General features: G+C 39.4%; 1 protein-coding gene across 2 annotated transcripts in view; it reads right to left on the bottom strand.

Moving 5' to 3' along the window:
- yap1 (Yes associated protein 1) overlaps nucleotides 1-17,318 on the bottom strand; it is a 33,686-nt gene that overhangs the window by 14,634 nt on the left and 1,734 nt on the right. Inside the window, exons 2-5 of one of the 2 annotated variants that reach the window (XM_023351447.1) lie at nucleotides 16,095-16,330; nucleotides 6,262-6,297; nucleotides 2,854-2,978; nucleotides 2,230-2,343 (exon numbers count right to left, since the gene is read on the bottom strand). In XM_023351447.1, coding sequence (XP_023207215.1) covers nucleotides 2,230-2,343; nucleotides 2,854-2,978; nucleotides 6,262-6,297; nucleotides 16,095-16,330 — 511 coding nt within the window. The remainder of the gene's footprint in view (nucleotides 1-2,229; nucleotides 2,344-2,853; nucleotides 2,979-6,261; nucleotides 6,298-16,094; nucleotides 16,331-17,318) is intronic. The other variant, XM_005796837.2, reaches the window with a different exon arrangement.

Raw genomic sequence — 17,318 nt, 5'->3', positions numbered from 1 at the left:
TCGTGTCGAGATAAGCCGGTGGAGAGCGAGTCTGGCTGTGATTGAAACACACCTTTGTTGTGTACTACACAGAGGTAAAAGTATTCACACCCTCAAACCTTTTCAGATTGTGCGTGCTTTATTGTAGTTGTAGTTTTGTGGGATACACCAACACAAACTGCTGTAGAATTGTTTACTAGAAGGCATGTCGGAGAGACCGCAATCATGTGAAAGGTCTAGTCAGTAAGTAAGCCCTGCTGCTACTAAAACTAACACAGCTTATTAAACCATCCTTACATTAAAACATGGTGAGGGCATCGTAATGCTATGGGAAAGTTTGTTGTCAAATTTCAAGCAAAGTTCAAGGTGGGCATTTGTCAAACGATGTATCAGGGAAGTAGTGTAGAATATTTAAGAATTAAAGAAAAAAGAAAAAGCCAACTTTCTGTGTTTTTATTGTGTCCTATTTACGTCAGACTATTTTATAGTAGCAAACCTATCAAAGTGACAGCCTTTCTGATTATGTAAGCAGAAAACTTCACTTTTTATCTATGACACCTTTAAAAATCAAGCTTCCACTTCAGAGAATCTACGCTTTTTTTTTGCTTCAGCATTGGAAGCATAAAAGAAATAAAATGCCCACGTCACCCAGCCCCTTTTAAAACCAGTCACTGTACACTTAATACTTGTATTTGCTGCTTGTCACCTCTTTGGGACCTTGAAGAGGAGGCATACTTATCCCATCGGCCTTTTCCCTTTGCTCCTTCCCCCTCTTTTGCCTCGCCTCTTCCAGTCTCCCCCACCCCTGTGAAAAGGTCTGGAACAGATTAAGAGTTGGACCGCAGAATAAAGAGGCCTGGCAGAGTTTCAAGTCTGTCTGGGGCTTGAGCAAAATGGGGCCGTGCCTGCACTGGGCCTCACACGGGGGAAAGCCAGCCGGCAACAATCCTCAGTTAAAGGCGCTCGGCCGCTTTTCTTCCCAAAGCTCAAATTAGCCTCCATTATCACAGGACGTAGCTTATAACTGGAAAACCTACAAAACCAGAGGAATTAATTTTCATGCAAAAATATAAAATAGACACTCAGAAGTATGGCTGCTAGAAATAATCCGGTTTTCCTTCTAGAGGAAAACAAAATGCCTAGGAAAACAACTAACAAGGAGGTATGAATTGAAGAAAACTACTTTTTAGTAGCCAAAACTTTGACACAATGCATAAAAACTGTTTGTGGCACCTCATGAGTTAACAGTCATCCTAACTCTTCCCCAGCTTTCAGGGGCCCAGCCGCCTTGTGTGTTCAAGACTTCAAAATCTTCAAAGAGCTCTGCCGATCGCAGCCGCCATCTCCCTCCCCAGCTGCCCTGCTCCCCTTACAACTCTGTTTTGAACTTTCCAGTCCGCCCTCTGTGCACGGCACGACCGCTTACATAAAACCAAAGCTTCGAGCGCCCGGCCTCAACTGAAAAAAAAAAAAAATCTAACGCTAAAATTAAAGAGAATAACACACCACACGCCGACTCACACATGTTGCCTTTGTGAACCTGAGGGCGAGCTTTCCTGAGAAAACACGGCTGCAGTGAAAGGATGGCACCTGAACAGCAGAAATGAGTCAGAGGGACACATGCAGGAGCCTTGATCTCTGGAAGCCTTCCCAACACACTGGGGGATTAGCTCATTCCCATGGCTGCAGAGACATTTCAGCACATGTACCTGGGACCTGTCACTAATTCACCGACGCTGGCACCCACACACTGAAAGCCAAGTGTCAAACTTCAGCTCGGCCTGTAGGATTAATGGCTAACTCAGCTGTTGGGCCAACACTAAAATGGCCGACAAAAGTTTAGGTGGGAATTTTGATGGGAAGCAGGAGTAGGGGGTTTCTGGAGAAATCTGGTTTGAACCAACAACGGTTGACTAAAAGCCCCCTAACAATGGAGGCTGATCAAATGAACTGTGACTCAATCACTTCTTATTATGAAGCATGTTTTCAAAATAAGTTATGATGCAATTCCCCCAAAATATGTCCTGAAATAAACTGAAGCTGAAATGAGATCTTGTAGTTTTACTCTACAACTTGTATCCCCGATTTGGTACTGAGTTACCTTACTATTGCATATAAATTCTTTCTCATGGTAATTAAGTGTTTTGATTAATACTCAAACTAAATAACCATTGAAATGTTTCAATCATACATATATTTAAACATAAAATGTCTCTCCCCGCCCCCATTTTCTGGCTTTAGGAAGCTCACCATAGCGGGGCTCAAGTCGAGGGTCCAGCCAGGATGTGGTCTTGTTCGTGTGGTTGATGTAGTAAATTTCTCCCTCTTGCGTTACGGCTTGTTCCCAGCCTTCAGGAAGGGATCCTGGGGGATTACAAACCAAAACACTGTCAAGTGTTTTGCATATGTTGCTTTTAAGTGACTCTGTATTGTAGCGACCTAAACATTTATAACCTTAAGGAAAGATGAGCTTCAAATGAATTTTTAAGTAGCTCTAGAATATACGCCACTCAATTAAAAAGTTCCCAACATTTGAAGGCTTTTTCGTTTGCCAGTAACTAAACGAATGAATCCACAGGACACAAAGAACCAACTTTATTTTCTAGAACTCTACTCTGAGAGTCAGAGCTTCAAAACAACACAGAGGACGTGTAACGTTCTGCCTGAGTCTTTCCTCACCTGGGGCAAATTCCAGCTGCATGGTCAGAACCGAGAGCAGAGACAAGCAAGAACTAGACCAGACCCGTATTCTACATCGTGCTGTGCAAATGTAGCTGTCCGTATATCCATTACAATCATTTTGAGTTAAAAAAAAAAAGAAGTGAAAACATAAGAAAATAAAAAATATAAAAAATAGCATGATTTAGTACACACCACTGGCTGGGTTCATAAGGTTCTGTGGCTGGACTGGAACAGAACTGGGGGGAACTGGAGCCGGCTGATTCATCTGGAGGAGGGACTTGCGAGGATCCTGCCAGGTGGTAGTTTTCTCATTGTGGCTACAAGAGGAAAAGAACACAAAATAAATTAATTTCATTCTAATGACTGGTCTACCACACCAAAACATAAAAAAAATTAAATATGTTGGGACTGCAACTAATTTCAGCTAACGGCCTTGTTTTTAGTCCATTCTCCTCTTAATGATTAAATCCATTACTAAATTAGCTGATGATTATTTCAATAATTGATTCATCACGATTAATCGTTTCAGTCCTAAAATATATTGTTTCACAAATAAAGCTATGCATCATCAGCATACCTATGCTAATAAATGTTGCAGTAACAAAGAGTCTCAGCTTGGAGGATCTTGGAGTGGCCCTAGATTGGGGCCTTGAGGAAGTACGACCTGATCCAATTTATTATGAACTCAAATTATCTTGGTGTAAAAATGTTCACATCCCCTAAGTAAACATGACCTTTAAATAAATATGGCAAAAAATAAAATAATAATAAAAAAAGACAACATAAGATAAGTAGAAAATGTCTTGAAAGCTTCCAAGAGGCTGTAATTGGTTTCAAAATAGCTATTGTAACGTCAGACAATGTTGCTTCATCTATTTTCTGACCATCTTTGCCGGGACGGGACAGGACAGGGGCGGGTGGAGTGGGGTGCGCATTGTGTGCAACTCTGTGAAGGCATTGATAATTAGTGCTTTGTTGGCACTTGTTGCTTGATTAAGATGGAAAGCTAATACAGGAAGCCCTCCTCTCCCAGGCAGGACCCTCTCTATTGAGGGAGGGTCAGTCCCAGGGCTCAACGCAGGGGGTCCCTTTTTCCTGGAAGCGGCTCGGACACCGCGGAGTGTCGGGGGGCTTTAACAATCTGGCGCCACATTTACAAAGCTTTCACCTGCTTGACAAAGGCGCAGACTGAGCTACGACCTAAAACCTAACTATTCACTTGTTTTGTTTTTGAAGCATCCTATTTAGAGAACCCCACCACTACCCCCCTCTACTCTCCACCCATCCCCTCATTTGAAACAAAAACAGGCACCAAACTCCAGTAGCTTGTTTGTCCAGTTCAACAATATTGCCTTATTGTTGTACTAGTGAACGAATAATCTTAGCAGGCCAGACAAAAACAAGATTACACCTGTCATGCCAATTAACACTACTATTAAACTTCAATAACATAGCACAATATGGACGTGTTGGGCTGCCTGGAGTTCATTTGATCCCAAAGTGCCATTAAGAGCAGATTCTGGAACAGCTGGGCGCAGTGAGATTCAGAAAGTTTCTCTTGGTCAGTCCAGTAATCCTAGCCTGCCTGGCCACTCTCTATCCCAGACCAGAGCGTGAGTGGGCCTGACTCAGCAACTCCTCCCCCTGACACAATGAAACCCATTTTGAAGCCCCCCTCTTGTTTATGCTTTATTGATCAAAGGAGCTGCCAAATCCCTTACTAACCCTTCCCCCAACCCTCTTTCTCTCTCTCTCTCTCTCACACACACACACACACACACACACAAACTACACATAGTGAGCCGCAGCTACTCCAATTGAAGGTGGCCCTTAAGAAAGTCAGGTCACATGGAAAAGAGTTGAAACAAGAGAAGGAAAAATAAGTTTCCAATTTCACATAACAAATTAAACATTGTTACATGTGCAATCCCTAGAAAACAAATCCCATTTATACAAAAGTCACCTTTCTTTCTTGATAAAGATTTATCACAACCTTTCTGACTCTAGGGAGAGTCAAAATAACAGAGCAGCAGATAACATATTTCTAAAAAAGACAATCCTAGCAATGCGATTGATAATGAAGTCATACGTTTTGGTGGAAAAAACTAGAAATAATGTGTTTACTCTGCAAGCGCTGCATTTCAATTTCAATAATTTTTAAAAAATCCTACTAATTCTGGAAAACAGAAGCAGAAAATTTATAAGGATTTACAAAAACATCTACCTGAAATACTTCATTTAAATACATCTGACTTACAGTTGTTCTTTAAATTGTCTCCACTTCTTAACTTCTTTGTTTTTTGAAAGTTGTTTTGATAATTTGCATGTAAAAAAAAAAGTTAACCATGTGAATCTCATTTCGTTCTAATCTACCATGCTGTTGGTTGTCTTGTGAATTTATGAGAATTGCAAATGAGGAGAAAATTGCACAAAAGTTGTATAAAAGGCTCATACACAGAATCTATTTGAAAATTTACAGGCCTTGTTTTTGTAGTTTTGCCACAGTTACAGTGTTTATCCTGCCTTTCCTCCATTTAAAGACAAATTACAGAAAGGGCGAAAAAACAGAGATCATGGGAGCAGACTAGTGGCCAAGCAGTGGGATATGGGAGGAAGGGCTTATTGTAAATAAGAGGTCTTAACATTTTGGCAAACAAACGCAAAAACAAAAAGGAAGAAAAGGAAATGTACAACCTTTCCAAAATGTGATAATTTTTTCAAACTTGTGCAAAGATCTTAGAGCAAATATTTAAAATAAAAATACTTTCCTAGATACTACATTTTGTCTGGATACCAACTTTTTGTACCTCAGTCTGTGGAAACAGTTATAAACAAAGCCCTCAGTTCAAAATGAGGGCAGTCATAATCTAAGTCTGATGAAATCCAGACGTTATTAGCGTCCAGCTCAACACTGCACTGTATTGAAAAAGCCTAGATGTGGGAACTGAGAAAACGGGTTAATTAGTTACTAGGAATCAGTAATTCATCACTAGCTTTTAAAACTAAAAGATAACCCATTCAATCATAGCTGCCTGGAGCCATTCCGTATATGGCCAGCTATACAGCACGTCCCGTGGGTGAAACATAAAACAAAACAATGTCATGGCAACTGTTGGGGCGGCTGGAGGCCACCAGTTGCTGTCAGGAATTGCTGATGAACATTGAGTGCAACAGTCACAACTGCTCCCTGCTGCCTTCACTTGTCTCTGACAGCATCAGAAACTTTCCAAGACTGCAACTGCGCCCTTCCTAAAAATCTAACTGGCAGTGGATATAAAGTATAATACTTTTGAAAGTAAATGGAGATTTTTTTTTTCTTAAAAAGGTATAAAAAGCAATTTTGTGGCAGATTTCAAAAAGGTTTTTGTAAATTTATAACCTGCTGATGATTTTAGTCATTAGGAATTGTAATACAAGTGGACACAAACGCAGCGTTCTAAATATTTTTTTCCTAACTTTCCTCCCGTAAGATGTAATTTATTATTATATATATTAGGAGAAGAGGCGACATCATGCCATGTGTGTAAGAGAAGAATCACTGTAGAAATTGGTTTGTTTTTACAATAAACAAGAAGAATATGAACAAAGTTGACATTTTACCTGCTGATGTCTTGCTCTTTCTCACTGTTCTGCAGCCTACATAAACAGCAAATGTGTTGCAATGTAACTTATGTTGACAACAGTATTTTCTGCTCAGAAACAACTTCCACATCACATAGCTTTACTGATAAAACACAGGTTGTTTGGAAAACTGTATTCACTGATCAGTCAAAGGTCAAATTTTGTAATAATTTTGAGTCATTTACCAATGCCTTGGTGGATCTCTATTAAGGTGCCAAAGCATTTAAAAAAAAATCAGTTTTAAAGGTTATCCTTGAAACTGACAATTCAAAACATTAAATAGGAATTAATAAAGTTGGGCTTTTTCATAAAAGACTACAGAAAGAGCCCATTTCCTCTTTCATAAAACAGTTCTGGTCTATGGCTAAAAAGACAAGCCCATCTATGCAGCATTTTACATACATGATCACAAATCAAGCCAACAGGAGGTCATGAAGATTTGAGCTTCCATAAATGAAGCAAATATGAAAATACTTAAGTGGGAGTGAAGTAATCGATGCAGAGTGACACAAATGAAAGTTGTGTCTGGCAAACTAATTCTAAATATGAGAAGCACCTGATAGTCTGATGTCAATACATCAGACTTTCTAGCCACCTTGTCCTTTATATATATATATGTATATCAACAATTAGAGCATTGAAACTACCTCGTTTGGTGGTTTACAGGCAGAGCAAAAGTAGGTTGACTTCAAACTTGCTGATGTTTACCCAGTCCTTTACAAAATAAAACCCCAGTGGACAGAAGCCAAATTGACCCTGACTTGAAGCGTTTTCGTCAAATTAGGAAAGCTTGGCTCTGGCTAGTAAATACTTCAGTTTCTGTTTTTACTGAGAGAAGATTCTTCCTGTACACACGGTATCTACAACAACTCTTTGAAGGGTCCTGTATTATACGAGTCATAACAGTTAATAAACTTTGGAATTAATTAAGCAATTTTTAAATTTTGAACGGAATTAGAGCAAAGGCCATGCAGTCAAACTTCTCTATCCAGTGCCTCACTTTAACCTTTTAATATGCGTAAACAACTCAGTTTTGTTTCCCCCTAGTCTGTCAAAAAGTTTCATTTTTAAGATTTATTTTTTAAAAATTGCTACAGCTTACAATATTTGATACAAATAAAGTTGGGTTCTTGATCCAATCTATCATTTAAATTGTGTTAGTTTGCCATCATTGTAGACGTGTTATATATGGTTCTCTGTTCTAGTCAGCCTAACCTCGACTTTCCTAAAATATTTATATAATTTTCCAAATTTTTCTCCACTTATAAGGATTCAGTTCCAACTTAAATTGTGGCACATTTTGTGTTAAAAGTTCTGGTGAAAGTACTGCAGCATGGGAAACACCATCATTTCAAATTAAGGTTAAAGATCTTGGTCACACCCAGCTTTAATACTAGTGGTGTGCAGAAAATAAATCATCTTCAGGGTTTAAACCAGTTTGAAACCAGATTGAATGTTTGCTCCACTGATGGCTCTCAACGTTAAGAAGGCAGATGTTTATATCGATGTTTCTCTGGTGTAGAACAGGGGAGTGAGGACGTAGGAGTGCAGCAATGATGAAACACTCCCACAGCTGAGTTGTCAAAATGTTAAAAATGGACTCCTCAGGCCACAGGGGCTCCACCCTGGGAGTGCAGGCTTGGAAGGTGGTTGAGGCGGATGAGTGCAGAGTTCAATGAGGGAGGCCAGATGTGATCAGTTCTGAGAGATGAGGATGGCCACCTCCTCTCTGGTTGACTGGGGGTGCCTGGCTGCCTCTCTATCAGCAGGACATCATCAAGGGAGATTATTTAGGTGACCTCTGTGACCCCGCTGTGGCTTTAAGTTTCTCTTTGAAGGACGGCTTGTTTCATTAAACGTAGTAATGAGGAAACTAATCAACAAATTACCAGGACTGAGCTATCTATTGTTCAGGAGTTCAAAAGATGGGAAACCACAAAACGTTTTGTTTCAAGGTTATACGTAACCAAATGTGCCATCATGAAAGGCATGAGGCAAAGAACATTAAAAAAATTTTAAACAGATAAATACAACAATTAAAATTTTCTAGTTCTGATGCAGATATGTGAGGGCGAGTACTTCTAGGAATGGTAAACCCAACCTTGGAGAATCCACTTCTCAGATACTGCATCTCTGTGGAGTATCTCGGCGACAGTGGAGGCATTGATGTCTGAAACAGAGGTGTTACATCAAGACTTTGGTAAACACTAGCCTGACTTTCTCACAGTCCCGTTTGTGTACCGAGCTGACAGGCCTCAGTTGAACAGGAAGGTTCTTGTCTGTGTGTGGTCAATAAACCAAAAGTTTGTCAAACACAAATTTGCCCCAAATGAGGGCTTCACACAGGCTTCCAGGCCAGTCTTCCCACCGCCATTTGTGACCGACCACTTGGCCTTTGCTTCAAAAACAGTTAAATGTGGAATCCAACTTGTGGATTGGGTACAGTTATAGTTGCCACAAGACGCTCTCTAAAATCTGTTGCAGATTATCCACAGTCAAAAAGAAAGAACAAAAGAAAAGAAAAGAAAAATCAAAAAACACTTTTGATACCCTGAACAAGGAAAAGAATGGAAATTTCTATGGAACTCAATTTGTGAAAAAATTTACCATTTTCTAGGCCTCATCTAAAATATTTAAAACATTCTGAGGAAAATGCAGCTTCAGAAGTTGAAATACTTCTGAAGCCTATCCTATCTTAATACTTCAATGCCACTTGACATGCACTTTGGATGAATTTGCAAAGTCGCCAATTTATACACAGAATTCATTTTCCTTGCATCAGATTGGCTGTACCTCCAAGAGCGGCAGAAAGGACGACAGTAGATGTTAGCTACTGTGCTAGTCCTATGTAGGGGTGCATCTATAAAACAGGCTGGCTGAGAAATCAGCTCTGATTTCCTTAATATTGGGAGATTGGTCGATACTTGTTCATGAAACTGAGGTCATGAACCTCCGCAAAGATCTGAAAATCAGCTACTGTCTCCTTTATGCTTTACCATTTTGATAATTTTCACATAGGAAATAACTCCCAATATTCTTTCATTTATAACATCATAAGTGGTTAATTTCACAAGATAAAAATAATACAATTATTATTATTATCTCTGTGTAAGCTTACAGATAGAAGTTCACTAAGTAATTAGCCACTTTTCAGCTTCATTGAAACCTAATTTTTTTTTTTTTTTCCCCAAAAGGTAAACTATTTCTCAACCAAGGTGTGAAAAACTCCACATAAAACAAACAAACTGTGGTGAAAGAATGCATTCATCAAACCACCCTACAGTAATTTATTTGATCAGTATTTGTCACTCTTTAAACAAATTGAAAAGACAATAAGTTCCTCCCTGATTGTGGGAAACCAGGCCCATAAAAACATTTAGAAATCCAAGTGTGAAAAGACAAAAGTGTCCATCAACACAGAGCTCTACCTGCCCCTGAGGGCACACAATAGCCTCTCCCTCAAAGCTTTCCTCTGCTTAGGGCTGACTTCCCACGGACTAAAAGACCCTTTCAAAGCTGCATTTAATAAGCCCCGGAAACAGTGATTACCCCGCTAAGTTCACCGGTGTGTCTAAATTAGAAACCTTCATTAGTTTATGACCCGGCCCTGGAGAGTGGGGCTCCGTAGCCCCGCTACCCCCACCTCGCTGTCCCAGCACCGAGCAAGGTGACCCAACCTCAGTGCCCCCGGAGCCACAAATCAAAGGCCGGAGTAAACTGCTGGAAGAAAGGTCAACAGACTTTGTTGACAGTCTTCCAGTCTTTGTTTTTATTTAACAGATGAGACAAAGAAAATGTTTTAGTAGATTAGCTCATTCTTAAATCCTTTTTTCCATGAAGACTGTGGCGACCTATTCCTGGCAATGATGTTGTGATTTTGACTATTTTTCATGATGAAGTTTTTCCCAATCAGCTGATGAATTTTGTTTCACTGAGAAACATTTCAATGGTCTGATTACACTAATGCTACTCTATACAAAAAAAAAAAGAAAAAAGAAATGGCCGATTGGAAATGTTCAGGTGTAGAGAACATGGTGAAACATCTTACAGCTGCCGCTCTTCCTCCGCCATCTTTAAGCTGCATGTCAGCCATTTGTCTATTTCGGGAAGGCTCACATGAGTCTCAACAGGCCTGTGGTCTGAATAAAGATCACTGTTACACTGCTGGGACAAAGAGAGGGCCAGAGTTTCTCCTGAACCGTCTTCTAGTCATCGCCACATGGCTGCCATTTAACTCCACGGACACAAAGGAGGCATCATAGCAGAGCCACGGCTCCATTCACTCCAAAACTGAGGCAGACTTTTAAAGGGAATAGGGACGGAGAAATCTCCTGGGCTGTGGAGACTCTCGGAAGGAAGTCAGTACCTGCAGTGTACCAATAAACAGCCGAGAAAGAAAGAGACACCGCGTCTTTAAAAAAAAAACAAAAAACTTTCACCTAGAGTTGATTTATCTCGTCAGACAACAGCAGTCAGAGGAGTGAAATGTGAGCCCGCTGCTCGGCTCTCCTAGACGCTCCAACTCCCCACCCCCCACCAGTTCATCCATCCGCTTGGCCCACCCACGCAAACACTCCTGATTCACTCCCTGTGCAACGCGTCTCAGTCAGGCACAGGCTGTTTATAAATAGGAGAGTGTCTTTTCCAGCAGCTCCGCCGAGGCCAGGCCACCTTTACTTCAGATCGAGTATCTGCTCTTTGATGTGTGCTGTTTGGAGGACGTCTCCTGGCGTTTCCTGAGCTCAAACACAAATCTTCAGTGGAACAATCACTGCGGTTGCATAACACGCCAGCTGAAACAAGAGATCTTAACTGAGCTTTCTGAAGTCCAGCAGTTTAGAAAACTTTCCGTGCAGTTAGAATAGTCGGGACATGTTTTCTGACGAGGGTAAACTCTTTTTGATTAAAACGTGAGTCTAAATTTTCACAGTTTTCTAAAGTTCTGTCAAAGCATGGTAAAACGTTGTACGAATTTTTTGGTTTTGTTTAATTGGTTTTCTCACTGTCCAACAGGTACCATTCCACGTCATCTCACACTGTTGCCCATACGGTCATTTGATATTGTCTTCTGCTATTTTGCAGTTTGTATCCACCATGTCAGAGAAGCCCAGAGAAATAAATCGTCTGTAATAAGATGATTTTTAGCATGTCTGTCATTCAACAATGTTGGCAGCCTTTGATAATAGTTAAGGTAAAGCGCTTCATTGCAACACATGGAGACTGACATTTTGCGATGATAGTTGTGTAAACATCACTAATTGTTAATATAAAATGTTAAAAACAGATTATAATCATTGCAAAACAAAGACAAAATGACTAGAGCTTATATTTTAATCAATCACGGCTTAGGGAAATAAAATATTCAGAATGCTGTTCTTATTGCTAACTATATTAGCATACTTAAATCAGAAAAAAATAAATATTGGAAGGTCAAAGCTTTACAATAAAACTCAACTGAAAATCAGTCACAATATTCAGATGAGTACATCTCTGCCAAAGATTCAATTTGTACTCACTTTAAATATTTCATATCTGCTTTGACAAATGATGATTTAGGGTAATGATCTTTCATAACAGTCTGCTGTAAGAAAATTGAGTTATGCAATGGCAATAATTCATGTCTAACATGTGGAGGTACCTCAGTTATTATGTTTTGTTTAAAGGGTTCTAACCCATCATATATTGGTATATTCCATGTATGTTGAGTGTCTCAAATAAAGAAAGGAAATGTGGCAAGTTACAAAATCTTCAAAATGACTTCAATATGTTGAGACAGAATGCCAGTGCGTGTGTGAAACAGAGGGAATGAATTGGGGAAGGAGTGAACTGACAATTTATCAGATTTTATTACAGCAACAGATTTAATCATGCGTCACCAGTCACTTAGTTGAAAACTGGGAGACCTCTAGTATTATTTTGGTGTCGAAACATGATGTAGGACCAATACAGTGACCTTTTATTTATTGTACAATGTGCATCACAATACATTTAAATCCTATCTTAATAAGTGTATTCATTTTCAGCCCTACAGTCCAGAGGCAAATACTGACTCACAGATTTGCTCTCTGACCCTCCTTAATACATCACAGTAAAAAAAAAAAATAAATAATAACATAATACAGTTTAGGACTATCCTTCCACATAATCCAGCAGCAGAGCTGACTGTTAACCATCCAGTTCCAAAACAAAAGTTAAGGTGCAGTCAGGCTGTCCAATGAAAAAGAAGAAGAAGAAGAAAAATTGCACCCTGGACATGTATTGTGCAAAAAAATAAAAACGTTTTGTTGACCGATATTACAATGTATGATTTCACAACACTGTGTGCTGAACAATGTTCTACAATAGATGCAGGCAGACAAAGATCATCTGCAATGTGATCATAATTTGATTTTAGGGAAAGTCCAATCATAATAACTTTTCCAAATATTGCACTGATGATGGCAGGTCTTTTTTACTCCCATTTTGTGTCCTAGTTCACTTTTTCCATCATCTCAAAGTACACAGTCTGAACTTTACCACACCTTCACTGAAATCTGAATCAACTGTGGGCATCACAGTAAAGTAATCCAACTGGTCCAATGTTTTATATGAATTGCATAGGACGGACTACCGTCTAGAGATGGTATGAAAATATCCACAACCCTTACACATTTTCTCAAATAATTTTTCTGGTTTTTATGAAAAAGATGGGAAATTGCTCAAGCTAGGTCTGTTTGAATGGAGAATATTTGTGAACATCAATTTTCAAGTCTTTCTACAATTTCGCAATCTCCATATTTAGAGTTGTTGCCCAGCACGCCCCACTTCCTGCGAGTCAGCCTATGCAGCATTTCCCCGTCAGGGGCCTGGTGGATGCGTCGCAAACCTCCAGGCACCCTGACTTCTACGGCCAATCTTCAACCAAGCATTACGGGACCAAATAAATCAGAATCAGCTTTTGGTTCTGTTACTGTATCACAACCCCTTTTAATACCCTCTGTATTATAGCTCCATTCATCTTCAGCTCTGACCAGTTTTCCTATACCGGTGCAGATTCCTACAGCATGATGCTGCCACCACCATATGTCACAGTTTCGAATTGTGCACTAAGGAGGACGTTGTGTAATTTTCCACCACGTATGTCATTTTGGTGGTAGGCCAAAAAGTTGAGTGTCGATCTCACCAGACCAGAGCAACCACTTCTAATGACAGTGACTCTCCGTCACCACATTTGTAAAGAGCAGACCAATACTCAAGGCATATCTGAATGATTAGGTCAACTTAGTGAATTATCTATACTTTACATACTGGTGCACCAAAATTTTATGCAGCAAAGATATATACATTTCTGTAAAACATGTGCAAAGCCTAATTAGTGAATCAAATATTGGTAAACTGCATGTATTATGTGTTTAAGGGTGATGCCTCCTTTCAGCTACTCTTGCTTTGTTCTTTCTCCCGTTTTTGTGATTTTACAGTTTTAGAAGAACGGCATAAAAAAATACCAGATGCTCGCCAGATGTATGACCTTAAAACATCTGGGAATGAACGATTTTTCCTGATCTGACTAAATTTGAAGCCATCGTGTTTTTCTCTCCCCCCCACCAGACTCCTGTGTTGCTGGATGACATTTCTAAGAACCCGGAACATTTTGCCTTTAAAAGGGGCAGGAATGATATCTACCGAGCTCAAATCATCTCTAAACATGAGCTCCAGCGCTTACACAAAGGTCTGGAACATTTCACAAAGGCTGGTTTACATTAACATAAATTGTTGACGTTACATCATTTCTTTATGAATAATTCAAATGATCTGTACACACAGCAAATCATTCAAACAACTTATAAATATGGAGCGTGCTAAAGAGAGAGAGAAAAAACGTCCCACTCCATTTCAGCTTTGTGGCAAAATAAAAGGTTCTTGCAAACTTGCTAGCTACCTACCAGTTTACTTTGCATGTGGAGAAGATCTGCGGGTTAGGAGACGAGCATAGCGAGACTGTCTGTACTTTTGCTGTCTGGGGCAACTACAGTGGTCCATTGTTTCTACTGAAACCTGAGACCAAGAAAAGGAACTCCACATACAGCAGAGATCCCTGAAGGCTTCTCTCGTATGCAGACGCCACCAAATTTAATAACCTACAATCTAACTTTTGCAATTGTCTCTGTTTGAGCACACTGGCCACTATTGTGCACTGTAGATAATTTGAATGTTATTGTCAGCACAATGCATGGAGGAGAACTGCAGTACGAGAAGGAGACCTTTACTGAGAGGTAAAAATGTTTACACCTGTAACAAATTTGAGGAATTTAAATGCCAGGTTGTCATGACAAGTTTCTAACTTTAAAAAGCTACTGAGGTATTATGTTGAGCCTCAACTTTGTGTTTGTTTTCCGAGAAAAACAAAGTAATCAAATTTTCTTCTAAACGTTTAGAAAATACCGAAGCTAGCTAACTGTTAGCTGCTACAGATAGAAAAGTTAGCATCAGCTTCAGAGCTCGTCATTGAGCTAATTACAGGGCTTTTTTTTATCCCATTGAATGAACCAGAACTATATAATCATCTTTAGTTCAAAATCTATAATACTTCAGAGTGTTAAAATCTTGACCAAAAAAAAAAAAAAAAGATTTTCACAACAAACTGTTCAAGATTTAGGAAATCTTCATCAGTGAAAACAAGTGGTGGGACTTGAATGGTTTTGTCCTCCATCTCCGTTTGCAGATGTGGCTTATGCACCAGTATTACAGCTGTACCAGAAAGGTGAATACAAAGGTTCCGGCTCAAAACAGAAATGCGATTAATTTTCACTGTTAAAATCTATGTAATAATTGATCAAAATTTGTGCACTTATGTATTAAAGTCCCAGCCTTAATGAAAACAAAAAAAGAGAATGTTCAACGCTTTTTATTTTTCTAATTAGAACCACTCACAAATTAGACAAACCATAATATGTAAATGAGTGAAACCTGCTCTGAAATATTCTACAAACAAACAAAAACTACTAAGATCTTATCTTTTCCTGTGAATCAAAGTTTGTGTACCTCCCTGATCTGGATGGAATATAAAACTTACCGACGTGGCATAACATCATCAAATTATTGCCGAACAATTATGTTAGGATGTCCTGATCTGATCACTGCATTATTTAAATGACTGCTTGTGAAAAACCTCTATCTGGACAACAGGTTATGTTTTGTACAGCAAATTTTACACAATTTCAAAATATTTGTTGCAAAAACACATTAAAATCCATGTATACCATTTTGTTCATCTAACAAATTTGGATTCTTAATATGTACCATTCACCCTTTACATTAAAGTCTCCAGTTAAATAAAGAATACATTGGCTATCACTGCTCTCTGTGCTTTGATAATAAGAAACAGCTTTTGGGCCCAATGCAGAAGCAGCTGAAACAGTGCAAGAAAACTGATTTAAATTAAATAAATTGTTAACAGGACCATATGGAGTTTAAGACTACAGCTTAAGGTTGTGTCACATGAAATATATATTTCGAAACAAATGATACCTTTATGTACATTTTGCTTAATATGCTGGTGAAGCATTATGGTATAGGAACCCCAGCTAAGATAAAACATTTGTCAGTGTCAAAAAAAGGGGGAAACTGAACCTCCTTTTCTAAAATTTACTCTGGTCTTATTCCACTTTAAAACTACAGAGTTTTCAATGAGAATGTTCAAATCGAGCTACAAAATTTTCAATTCCTTCTCTGAAGTTGCCAACGCCCTAAGTTTTTCTTTTGTTTTGTCTTTGAAGACTGCATTAAAAAAAAAAAAAAAAAACAGAAAAGAAACTAGCTGCAGTCACACTTACTTAAGAAAGTATCTCTGTCCTGAGTTTGTCTTGGCCATCTCCCACCCTGCTGGCAGGGGCACGTCGTCAGGAATCTCATAAGAAGCTTGACGGAGATGCTGAGGAGAGGCGCCCGCGGAGGCCATTCCAGAGAGGGAGCCACCAGAAACAGCTCCTAGCTGCAGGGAGGCCGGGGAAGAGTGTGCTCGGACGTGGTGGGGGGTGAGCACCCCGCCACTTCCAGCATCGGTGCTGGCCTGCGGAGAGGTAAGGAAAGTCGACAACTGTTCAACGAGTCTGTCTTTTAGCTTAAAATTTGCTTCAGAACGTTTTGTTTACATGTACACAACACTATAAAACAAGATTTTAGACGGCATTAAAAATCAGGAAGGTTATTATGTGGGAATGCAATGATCAATAACGGTTGAGTTCTAACATTTACAGCAGGGGTGCCCAAAGTCGGTTCTCCAGGGCTGGCATCCTGCACATTTTAGTTCTCTCCCTGGTAGTACCAGCAACCTTTTCAGCATGTCAGTGTTTTTCTTAGGCCTTCTAACAAGCCATCATTTGATCCAGGTGGGTTAAACCAGGGAGAGAACTAAAACATGCAGGATGCCGGCCCTCGAGGACCGACTTCGGGCTCCCCTGATTTACAGCCTTGGTTTGATCCTTACCGAAATGTTTTTGATTGGAATGCAGCTGAAGGTGTTGGTTGAATCATTCGTTGAATTAGGTGTCAAATAAGAACAGAAATTATACAGTCTTAATAACATTTTGTGTCAATAGACGTTTGGCTAAAAAAATTATCTATTGGAGCTATAACCCCTCACATCAACATGACACCATCTTCAAACAGAGTTTTGAACCATTTTGGTAAAAATTTATGCTCCAGCTAGTTTAGCAACAGCAGCAACTTGCTAGCAAGTGGAGCATCTGAAGCCGGAGGCAGTTGTTACTAATGAATGGCACACCTTAGCTGTGGTTGTCAGCATAAAGATTTACAGGCCACCTTGTTAGAATAGATTGTATTCCTTAATCACAAACCAGTTCTTATGTGTTGTTTCTTTTAACTTAGAAGGACAAACCAGATGACTAAAGTCATATTCATAATTGGTTACTAGTTAATGTAAAAGTCCAGTGATGGTCTAAAATATCCAATCAAGAGTGTTTTAAAAGTTAAGAATGTGTTAGCTACTGAATGTAGTATTTCTACTCAAATATTTTCTAGTTAATATTTGCCATCTT

The sequence above is a fragment of the Xiphophorus maculatus genome, chromosome 18, assembly GCF_002775205.1.
Source record: "Xiphophorus maculatus strain JP 163 A chromosome 18, X_maculatus-5.0-male, whole genome shotgun sequence".
NCBI classification, from domain to species: domain Eukaryota; kingdom Metazoa; phylum Chordata; class Actinopteri; order Cyprinodontiformes; family Poeciliidae; genus Xiphophorus; species Xiphophorus maculatus.
Note: the sequence above shows the minus strand (reverse complement) of the source record. Positions and strands in the feature narration are given on the sequence as shown.